Genomic DNA, 12297 nt, shown 5'->3' on the forward strand with positions numbered 1-12297 from the left:
ATGAAGAGAATGCCAATGTTCTCATCTAATTAGGTTACACTCTGAATCATCTGGAGGCAGCTGATGGCATCCTCAAGAGCCCTCACCCACTCTGTAGACATGGACAGATCCGTGACTTTACGAATGGTCTCTTTCTTTGTGGGTCCAAGTATTCACAGCTGAGAGCACTTGTCTTTCCCAGATAACATGAGACATACTATGCCCATACTTATAAATCACAAGGGCCTCCTATGCCTGTTTCCAAGATAAAATATTAACAACTTGAATGTTATTAATATCAAAGAGATGTTCTAGAGTCTTTTAATAATTTTAAGTATCAGAAGGTAAAAGATGGGAAAACATTTAATTAAAATTTACTGGGTTAAAAGAGACCCCAAGAAATCATTTGGTCAGACTGCCCATTTTGGGTTGAGGACAATATTCAAAATATTCCAAAATTTAGTATATACTTTACTTTTCACCCCCCCCCCCAAGTTCCAGAGAATGAAAATTAATAGACTGCTCTAGTCAGACATTCCCATGACTTGTATCTCATTAAGTAACAGGTTTTACTCAAGCCTAGCCATCCAACATGAAATCTCTTCTATCATCCTTTGGAGATACTAAGGAAAACAACATGGTGGTTTTAAAAGCAAGACCTTCATATGTACATCAGCTTATCTATACATATTTATATAAGAAAGGAGACACATCATGCTCAAAAGACACAATATGAGTGACTGCCAGAGAGGTGAGGGGTGGAGGGGAACGGGCAGAATGGGTGAGGGGAGTGCAAGGTATAGACGAACAATTATGGAATGAATGAGTCACAAGGATAAAAGGTACAGCACAGGGAATACAGTCAAAACAAGGGGAAAACAGTGTATAGCATTTAGCAAATGTTCAGTTCTCATGGTAAGACAAATGAAGTTTCCATGCTAAAGGATCCTCACTTAAGTGTAAGGAACCTAAGTGCCCTAGAATAAGGCCTGGGAGCACAGGGGCCCTGCTTTGCTCCTCCAGTCCCTGTCATGGTCCCAGGCACAGGATAATTACTCATTAAGTAGTAGATGGTGGCTGAAAGGTAGGTGGGTACATGAACAGATGGAAAGGCAAACTGACTAAGTGGAGAGTCTCAGCCTGCTAATTAAAATTGCACTGAAACTACACATCATCTTCCACTAATGTCTGGTCATACAGTCTGGCAATAGTACTTGTTAGTTGTCCTTCGTTTAAGCAAGAAGCCAGATTTATCTGCTCTGTTAAGATCTTTCCCACATGGAAACCCTACCAATCCACCCCCGCTAAACTACGAATAATGGGGGAATGTTTTGTTTGAGGCTAGAAAGAGTGATTTCCATCTTTATTCTCACTGATTCATTGTTCTTGAGTGACTTTGGTCTGGATGCTGCATGAAGGAGGCTTCCAAGGCCCTCATGAGGGGGTCAATTTGCCTTTGCCTCTCTTTGCTTGTTTACTATCATACTGGACAGTGGGCTCTGTCAAGGGCCACACAATGGCTGTTGGACACCTGGAAGCAACTTCATTGTCTTCAACTGCTTATGTTTACAGGCTGTTTGCTTCTTTGTATCACTGAGTGGAACAGACCATGAATCACAGGCTATTAAATGAAACTACCATGTAGGTGTACAATCATTGCAGACAAAAGAGAACAAAAACATAATTTGTACCAGCTTTGCTATGTATGAAGATTTCCTTAAATGGCTTCTGAAAATGTCACAAGAAAAGATATGCAATAATGCTGGGCACACAGGTACAAAAAGTTGTGGCGCACGCACCATTACAAAAAAGAATACAAAAATGATTACCTCTTATACATTGCTGGACAGTAAACAATGCACCCACATGCATTATCTCGCTGATTGTCAAAATGATTCTGAGAAGTAAGCAGGGCATGTGTTTGAATCTCCATTTTAGAAAGAGAAAATCAAGGCTGTAAGAGGTTCTCAGACTTAAATTCATATAAGCCAGTAGGAGTTGTGTTTTGGTAGCAGGATAGAAACTAAGCGCTCCTAAATTCCAGCATGCCTTATGGCTTTAGGGATAACTTTTTTTCTACAGCAAATGACATGAATCGTACCTGGTTTACTTCCTGAATAGTTGCTATTCTGTCCCGAAATAGCAGAGGGACGGCTGGAGGTGGCAGTTTTCTTTTCTTGCTCTTTGTAGCTTTCAGGCACTATACAAGTGAGACAAAGAGAAAAGACCATATTTAGTTTCTTAAAATTGATTCAGAAACATTCACCTATTCAATGTTTACTGTGAACCTTTGTATCAGGTACGAGGCTAGATTTAGGAAATAAAAAGATGAGGCTGTTACAACTCTTGCTGGCTCAATGGGAAGGACACACCCCGAACTCAAGGGCTGTGGCTCAACCGATCCTCCAGCAGTAGCGTGTTCAAGGTTGGTCCCAGTTTATACATAAAGCAAGCACGTGGAAGCATGACTGGCATCCAAAGTCTCTGATCTCAGTTCTTAGAAAGCTCACGCTTTAGGGACACAACATTCCAAGAACATACCCAAGTGGGTCACTAGAAGGGAGCCAGGACATAAAATTTACTAGGATTTTGAAACAGCTACTGGCAAAAGTTCCGTAACACAGATTATTAAAGAGACTATGGGAAATGTATTCTAGGAAAGAAATGAAGGGCAGACATACCCGATAATTCTCTGGTTATGTCAAGTGCAGGATCCCATACTTTAAACATATTACTTTCTTTACCCTTATGTATTTTTCAAAGATTTTATTTATTTTTCAGAGAGGGAGAGCACAAGCAGGGGGAGCTGGAGGCAGAGGGAGAAGCAGGCTCCCCACGGGCCAAGGAGCCTGATGCAGAACTCGATCATAGGACCGAGGGGTCATGATCTGAGCTGAAGGCGGACACTTAATACACCGAGCCCCCCAGGCACCCCTTTACCCATATTACTTCAGTGTATTTCAAAGGATATTTAAAAGATGTCTGCTACTGTCTCAGATACAAATTATGTCAAAAACCAAGCCCATAAGTTTCTGCCCCCTACTCTCTGCCTTATAACCTGCTCTGCTGTCTTCCTCACCAGCTGAGAATTCTGCCCTTCCAGCTGATCATGCCCCAAACCCTGGACTCACCCTTGATCCTCATGTTTAATCTGTTAGTAAGGTCTTTCCCCTCTACCTTATAAAACATTTTACCACCTCTCCGGCTGTCTCTCTAATCATCTCCTCCCTGTGTGACTACAATATACTCTTACCCAGTCTACCTGATCTTCCCACTGACCACCTTTAGTCTGTTTTCTTCGTAGTAGCCAGGGTGATCCCCTTAAAATACAAGTGGGGTCACTCCTCTGCTCAGAACTCTCCAATAGCTTCCAGCCTGCTTGGAGTAAAACCTAAGGTCTCCATCATGGCCCACAAGGTGCCCCTTTCCTTCTGAATTACTCTGTTCTAGTCATCCTGACTTAGTCCATCCCAGAACCTTGCAAGGACTCGAAACATTCTGGTCTCTGATACCCACATGGATTTCACGTCCTCTGGGACTCTGCTCAAATAAGACAGATAAGAAAATCCTCTTGAATTGTTTAAAATAGCAACCCCACCACTCAGCACTTCACACTCCTTCCCTGCTTTGTTTGGAGCCCTTGCCCCTGACATATGACACATTATCTCTTCATTAGGCTAAGGAAATTGGACATTATCTAGACAATAGGAATTACTTGATCAATGTTTTTGAACCAGAAAAGATGGGATGATAATTATGCTTTAAGAAGAGTAAATAATTTAAAAACTGTTCCTAAGACATACTGAGAAAAATTACTAAAAAAAATTCCCTAAATTTATCTTCGACCTCTAGAGAGCAATACACCAAATTTTTGTGGTATTAGCATGGAAAATTGTAGATAATGGGGTGCCTGGGTGGCTCAGGCAGTTAAGTGTTTGATTCTTGATTTCTCAGGTCATGATCTCAGGGTCTTGAGCTCAAGCCCTTCAATGGGCTCCGTGCTCAGCAGGGAGTCTATTTGAGATTCTCTCTCTCCCTCCCCCCAACCCTGCGTACATGCACACACTCTCTCAAATAAATAAATCAGTAGATATTAACCATTATATTATTTTATTATACTTATTATTATTAACTATATATTATAATTAATATATATTAACTAATATAGATAAAATCATAGACTAAACAGTAAAAGTATCTTATACAAATCTTTTAATATTGCTTACTTTGGATTTGTTTGCTTTAAATAATAGTTTCAAACACAGACATTGACTGGTTTAAGTTTTATCTATTGGGCTTTTTTGGCTTTATTTTCAAGGAAAGTTCTGTAAACATACAGTAAAAAATGAGCAGATAGCAAATAAAAGGCCTCATTTGGTGTCTTCTGATAGGACCTTGTCACTTGAAATTTTACCAGGCAAGTTACCACTGGAAAAGGGCTACATGGTGTGTATGTGCTTACACTGGAGGATGGTGGCTGGGAGGGAAACTGAAAGGAGTATGAGTGGAACCAGGATAGGCTCTGATTCTGATACTGATCTAGAAGGGAAATCAGCAAGTATGCTCGGTTCTTTAATGCTGTCACGTAACCTCTCATCCCACCTACTAAAAAGGAGTTGCCAGTTGTCACCATGTGGCAGGTGAAACCCAGGCTAACTGCTCTTGGCTCTAGGCTCACAACTTTAGAGAGATCCCTAAAGATACAAAAAAGGTGATGAAGCTCAAAACTAGGAAAGTTTCTAACTCACTGTGTATAGAACAGCTTTTCACAGGGCTCCTGGGTGGAGCAGATGGTTAAGTGCAGTTAAGCACCTGACTCTTGGTTTCTGCTCAGGTCGTGATCTCATGGTCGTGAGATCAAGCCCTGTGTTGGGTTCTGCACGGAGTCTGCTTGAGATTCTCTTTTCCTTTCCATCTGGCCCTCTTGCTCATGCTTGTGCTCATGCTCTCTCTAAAATAAATACATCGTGGGGTGCCTGGGTGGCTCAGTGGGTTAAGCCTCTGCCTTCGGCTCAGGTTATGATCTCAGGGTCCTGGGATCGAGCCCTGCATCTGGCTGTCTGCTCAGCGGGGAGCCTGCTTCCACCCCACCCCCACCTGCCTCTCTGCCTACTTGTGATCTCTGTCAAAGAAATACATAAAATCTTTAAAAATAAATAAATAAAATAAGTACATCTTTTAAAAGAAGAAACTTTCTCCTTATTCTGCAAGTCAATCTTATTAAAATTACTCATAAAGAAGTTAACTATTAAGAAACATAACAGAAAGAAGCAGAATGTATCACATATTTGGAGTACTAGGATTATAATTTTCTTTTTGCTATATAGCTACCTCCGGCACACAGTAAGTAAAGCCTTAATTAGGAAGCTATTTATGGATCTGCTATATATTATTTTTACTTAACTGAAAAAGAATTAGAACCATTTGTCTAGAACATATTTCAAATGAATTCCTTTCTTGCCTATATTTGACATAATTTAATCTTTCTCTGGTGACTGCATATCCGCAGGGCCCCCCAGGTCCTGACAACAAACATCAATCCTAACTGGATATTATGTAACCGTCCACCATGAAGGAGATTAAAAAGACTGTAACACATGTTCAGTCCCAGTGACTTTTCCAAATAATCCCTGATAAAAGCTTTTTCTGGGGGGTGGGGAGCTATAATTGTTTCATAATCTTGAAATTCAAATGTAAAAAATATACTTGAATTTAATTGGAGGTCTGGTTACTTGAATGCCAGTTTATCTACTCCTGATTTCTACTGGAGCTGCTCTAGTGGAACATATACTCGCCTGCCCTCCTACCATCCGGATCCCAGGAATTCATTGCTATCCCAGAAGACCTTCTGCGTCCTACTCACAACAAGATGCATTGAAAAATCTTAGAATTTTTAGGGGCGCCTGGGTGGCTCAGTTGGTTAAGCGACTGCCTTTGGCTCAGGTCATGATCCCAGAGTCCAGGGATCGCGTCCCGCATCGGGCTCCCAGCTCCATGGGGAGTCTGCTTCTCCCTCTGACCTTCTCCCCTCTTACGTTCTCTCACTCTCCCTCTCTAATAAATAAATAAAATCTTTAAAAAAAAAATCTTATAATTTTTAATGCTCATATAAAAATGACAGTTTAACTTAGTAAAGCAAAAGCAATTTTACAAACGGTCAGTCTGTTCATTATATATTGTTACAACTCTAACAATTATAAATTACAAATAATTGCTAATGTCTACCCTTTAGGTTGGACATTCATCTAAAGTTTTCAGGTTATCTTTCTACTTTTCTATCAGTCCACTTTTCCTTCCGCCTCTGTAAGAATCTTTACTTCTCCAACAACCTCTCTGGTTAATACTCTATTGTGATAAGGCAGAAGATATAAACTCAAACAGATCTGGGCTCAGGTGACCTTCAGAAAGTTTCTCGACCTCTCTGAGTAGGTGTGTGTCGGGGGATATGGCCTCCCTCATAGGGCTGATGGGAAGATGGGAGGATTAATGGAGAAGATGCGTGGGAAGAATCTGCCATAGAGCTTAGTGCACAACAGGTATTTAACACACTCCTTTTCTCTCTTTCTCTCTTCCGATGAGGTCCTGGGCCTTCCTCAACCACGGTACTTGCCGCACTTGGCATGGTGTAGCAGTGTGTTTGGAATTTCCAGGAGGTGTTGTGTGCTCTGGAGTCAGTTGAGCTGGTTGTGCCCTTAACCGGGTTTCAAATCTTGGCACATCACTTAACCTCTCAGCCTTAATTTCCCCATCTGTAAAGAGGGACAACACTAAGTTTCAGGGTTGTGAAAATTAATGAGAGCACTGGGCCCACCACAAGGCTCAATAACTGGTAGAAAGCATTTTTTTTTTTTTTTTTGCTCTCTCCTTATTCCCTACACAAATGTGGGAAACTGGGTTTCCATTTCCCCAGAGCTTTGCTCATGCAGCACTAATGGGGAAATAAACCTATGTCAACTTGGTGACAGGGTCCTGGGGAGCAAAGTCTGGCTCAGCTGCTGGTTTCAGAGGTTTCCAACTCAGCAACAATCACACCTCCTGGGGACCCTAAAGGTAGTAGGTAGAGCTTATTGGTATGGTTTTTAGGGTACAACCTGCCTTTGGAAGAGGTAATCCTCAGTGTTTCTGAGACTTAGATGACAGCTTCAAGAGACAGAATGCCCTTCAAGTTACCACTGCATTAAGTAAATATGAGCTTTAAAAAAACAAACAAACAAACAAAAAAAAACCCAAAACCCAAACACTCCATTGTAATAATGAGAAAGAAAATCTTTTTCTTATTTTTTTAAACAAAGTACAGGGAATTTCACTACTTGAGAACATGACGAAAGTAATTTACTTAAGATTTCCAACATTTAAAAAACTGGAAATCCTAGGTAACTTGCAGACAGGATTGAATATACCTTTCCCCTCCCTCCATTAAAAAGTACCATTTTTTAAATGACTCAGGTGACTTTCCAGTATTAATTTGAATCTCTTTCATTTTTTATAAGGAAACCTGAGTCATATAGCACAAAGCTCAATAAGTCTTTGCTAGCCTTATAAAGTCTCTATTGATCTTCCTGCTAGCTTGAAAGCTTTATTCCATTAGTGTCACATGTGTGAGTGTGAAAGGCAAGAGGAAGGATGCAGAGAAGCATCCTTGTGGTCTGGGGCTCTGTCTCTCTCCAAACCGCTCCGAAACAAAATACAGAGATGGCTGACATTTGGAGCTTTCACCTAGTAAAAGTCCTGCAGCCGCTAAGTGCCATAAATGAGCTTGTGAAATCCATATCCTCTACGAGTCACTGCATTCCTTGCCATGTCTTCCCATAAAGGGCACGGGTTCTTGCTGCTTTGTTTCTATTTTGGGCTGTATGGTCTGGCTGAAGAGTCTCTCTCAACTGATCAGAATAACTGGTTCAACAAATGCTTAATTTAGTAAAAAAGCTTACTCTAATAAGACATTTAGGATTACAATCTTAGGAATCAGCCTGAGTTTAAATCTCACTGAATGGTATGTGGCCTTGACGTCCACAAGGATAATATATCTCTTTACCATTTTTTTAAAAAGATTTATTTATTTTAGAGAGAGAGAATGTGTGTGCACATGAGCAGGGGGAGGGGCAAAGGAAGAGGGGGAGAGAGAATCTCAAGCAGACTCAGTGCTGAGTGCAAGATGGGGCTCGGTCTCCCAACCCTGAGGTCATGACTTGAGCCAAAATTAAGAGTTGGGCACTAAATCGACTGATGTACCCAGGTGCCCCTTTTTGTCACTATTTTTAACAGAGTATAGCCATTAGGCCCAGCTCTGTATGAGCTCTTTGCTATATTGTTCAGTTGGACTTGGTGGACATGCAGTTCAGGGTATACAAATAGCTTTGGGGGGAGAGTAAACTAGAAGACAGAACTAGAGGTTGAACCACAGGCAAATGCCATTTTTTTTTTTTTTTTTTTGAGGATTTTATTTATTTCACAGAGAGAGAGAGAGAGAAAGAGCGCGAACATGGGGAGGGGCAGAGGGAGAAGCAGGCTCCCCCGGCAGAGCGAGAAGCCCAATATAGGACTCGATCCTAGGTCCCTGGGATCACAGCCTAAGGCGCAGGCAGATGCTTACCTGACTGAGCCACCCAGGGGTCCCAGCAATTGCCGTTTTTGTAGTGAAAAATGGTTGAATATTGCAACTTCATAGGTCTCAACCTAATAGTTTCAATTTATCTGTGCAGAAAAGACTTCACACAGCAGACGTTAGAGAGCTCTCCTTAGGAAGGCCTGGTTTTGCTCCAATAAATCTTAGCAGGAGTCTGACTCCATGCTGAGTCCTGAGTCTTCCTCGTAAATCACAGAGCCTGGGGTGGTCTTGCCAGGTCCACAGCACACTAAACAAATCACTTAGTTGAAAAATTTGGCTGCAGAACACTGTTATGGCAATTGAAGAATGTTTTTGGTTTAAAAACTTAACAGAGAGTGATTACAGAATAGTTTCCAGGCAATTCAGTGTTTCACCTAAAGTTTTCTACTTTATCATCCTTTTGCTTATTTACTTGACAATTACATTTGATTCTAATAGAGCTGCCTGGAGTATTGTAACACAGATCTTTAAGGTTTTACCCAACATTATTTATGAAATTTGCCTTAGAATAAGGCCATAATGCAAACTTCTCTAATGACCTTTCTGATTAGCTCACAGGATGGAGAGCTTCTCAGTTTAAATGCCTCATAACTGTACCTGAAATTAAAGAAATGATAGAGCTCATGGGAGTTGACCCTAGACAAACCTGGGTTCAATTTCCTACTTTCCCTCGGTTTTCTTCCTACTGGCATTGCCCAGACAGTATCTGACTCGGGGACATCTTGTGCTCAGTACTGAGAAGAAATATTAATGTGTCTCCCTCTACCACCTTTCCTTTCTGGAACCCTTACTTCTGGGTTACTTCTTCAAACTGTGTTTTGGAACTTCTGATTCCCCCAGTAATTTCTTTTCTCCTTAGAAAAGTTGCTTCCTCTCATGGCCCAAAGCATGCGCTCTACGTCAACCATTTTCAAGTGCATTTATAAATATGTTCTCTCAAATACAGTTTGTCTCCCACCTCTTGGGAATCTATGCTCCTCTTTCTCTGTAATCACTGGAAACTATGTCAAAAGGTGAACAAACTGTCCTCAAAAAGTCAGCCAAACCTGATGTTAGTCTCTTTGTTACAGTATCAACAGAACCACTACATTCCCAAGCTCAGAAACGCCAAATAATACTTTCTTTAAAAAAAATTTTTTTAAAGATTTATTTGAGAGAGAGAGGGAGGAGCAGAAGGAGAAGGAGAAAAAAAATCTCAAGCAGACTGTGCACTGAGCACACAGCCCGACGTGGGGCTCGAGCTCATGACCCTCGGATCATGACCTGAGTCAAAACCAAGAATTGGACGCCTAACTGCACCACCCAGGTGCCCCTAAATAATTTTATCAATAAACATTTACAGATACTCTCATGGGCCAGCCACTGCACCATACACTAAAAGCACCAAGATCAAAGGACACAACGTCAACTTGCAAGATGCTTATGAACGTAGGAGGAGACAATAGGAAAACGTGTGAAATCGTAGCAATGGATCAGTTTTTTAAAAATCAATATACCATAGAAGATGGATAACCAAATAAATGATGCAGGTAGTATTACAGAGATTCAGAGGTGGGAGAAGGTGCTAAGAGGGTAGTAGTGATACAAGACTTTATTGCATAAAGATTTTGAAGAATGGAGAGAATCAGTAAAAGCAAAGAGTGAAGCAGAGAGGGCTGGAGGAGGCCATAAGCAAAACTACCTGGGCAATTAAAAAAAAAGAAAAGATAAACAAGGCACTATGCAGTTGGAACAGTGGGTTTAGGAAGGTAGGCGGTTGAAAATAAGGCTGAGGTCAAGGCCCCCTTGAATTCCAAGAGTTTGGACTTTACCCTGAAGGCAATGCAAGTCACTGTGATACATCACGTGGGACTTCAGGCGGGGACTCTGGGTAAACAAAGAGTGAAGCTTGTAACAAGCCTGCTGGAAGTATATATATAAATGTGCTTATCTTCTTAATGAAAACAATACAAGGAAACCAGGCTAACAGCAGACATCTTAAGAATTCTGCTTTCTATTTAATTTAATAATTTTTCAGATCTTTGCATTTACCCATAACAGGTACCAAGAGATAAGTATCTGACCTCGAGGGAAAACAGTGACTCCAGTGACCTGCGGGAAAACTGTGCCTGCTACTGTAGCATCACAGAACCAGAAGAGTCGTCACTGTGGCCATCCAGGACCGAGCCTGGGGCAGTGAGGTTGCACCATGCAGGGAAACTGAGCCCTCAGTCTCTCCTCTGCTTCAGATCCTGCAGGAAATGGGACCCCAGCCACCCACTCCATGGAGCAAGGGCCGTGGGTAGGATGAGGAAACACAGAATGGAGGGAATGTGCCTGGCTGGGGAACAAGTGGCGTGCTCTGAAGGTCATTCTGCAGGAGGGTCAAGGAAATAAAATGTGGACAGAGGCTCACTGGTGTCTTTAATCTTTCACAGACTGCCGCAGGATGGGGAAGCAGCCACGTCACCATGCAGATTTACAGGCATTGTGCCCTGGAGACGTGTGTAACTACAGATGCTGAGAAAGAGTGCAGACTGTAATTTGCTCTTCTACACCAGAATAAATCCACCGTGTGCTATGGTCTAAAATCCAGCCATGAGGGTGCCTGGGTGGCTCAGTTGTTAAGCAGCTGCCTTCCGCTCAGGTCATGATCCTTGGGTCCTGGGATCGAGCCCCCCATCGGGCTCCCTGCTGAGCGGGGCATCTGCTTCTCCCTCTCCCTCTGCCTGCTGCTCCCCTCTGCTTGTGCTCTCGCTCTCTCTCTCTGTCAAATAAATAAAATCTGAAAAAAAAAACAAACCCAAAAAACCCAGCCATGTTTAACGTGACACAGCAATAAGAACAAGGAACTACTTTACTCAAGAATCTATTGCTCATTTCTTGTTGCAAAGACAAATGCAATTAAGAACATTTGATAATGTCTATCAGTCTCCCATTTCGTCCTTATTCATTCTGATAAGAAACAATTCAATTCTTACTTTTTCTTTGTATTTCGTGCTCTCCAGATACAACAAAAAGTTATGACTTGGTGGCTACAACAGACTGCACCAGAGGCTTATAAGACCACGTGGAGATTTTTAAGTTTAGGGGGAGCTCATTTGGCCACAATGAACAGGGACTGAAAGTCACTTTCTAATTACTTCATTTCTGCATAATGAAAAAAATGAAAAATTTATGACCGTGATAGAAAGGGACAGTCAACCGAAAGACAAAGAAATTTGTCCAATACTGAGATAATACTAACCCAACACAAAGACACTGATTTTATAAATACAAGCCAGCATTGTGTGCAGTTACATGATCCATGGGAACAGAACGCACCAGAAACATCACTCCTCATCCTGAACTATAACGTGAAGGCACGAAGAAGGGGACAGGCACACAGAGCCATTTATTAATGATTTATAATAGTCTTTCAACTTCCTAAGCAAAGTTGAGGCAGTTGTGCCGAAATGTCCATGGCAAAAATATGGACATGACCGTAACTTTTTACCAAAAATTCCATTTTTTGTTTGTCAAATTACACATGACAGGGATAACATAAATAGGACTTAAATAACAGCAAAAGAGAACTCTGTCAAAACAAGTTATCAGGATACATTTAAGGGATAAGGAGTGGGCTACGTGTTTGCCTCAAAAGAGCTGTAATCACAGTCATCATTGTTTTGAGCTTCAAGAACCAGAGATGCTCTCCAATGGAATGGAGCTTGAGGCATTCGTCTCTGGTG

The 12297-nt window shown here is 41.5% G+C and overlaps 1 protein-coding gene across 1 annotated transcript in view; it reads right to left on the minus strand.

Moving 5' to 3' along the window:
• Positions 1 to 12297, minus strand: part of LOC111147640 (microtubule associated protein 7) — a 144596-nt gene that overhangs the window by 58490 nt on the left and 73809 nt on the right. The window contains exon 2 of the mRNA XM_022503831.1: positions 2081 to 2179. Within this exon, the coding sequence (XP_022359539.1) occupies positions 2081 to 2179 (99 nt within the window). The remainder of the gene's footprint in view (positions 1 to 2080; positions 2180 to 12297) is intronic.

Source organism: Enhydra lutris, unplaced genomic scaffold (genome assembly GCF_002288905.1).
Source record: "Enhydra lutris kenyoni isolate GAN:26980312 unplaced genomic scaffold, ASM228890v2 scaffoldscaffold17, whole genome shotgun sequence".
Classification (NCBI taxonomy): Eukaryota; Metazoa; Chordata; class Mammalia; order Carnivora; family Mustelidae; genus Enhydra; species Enhydra lutris.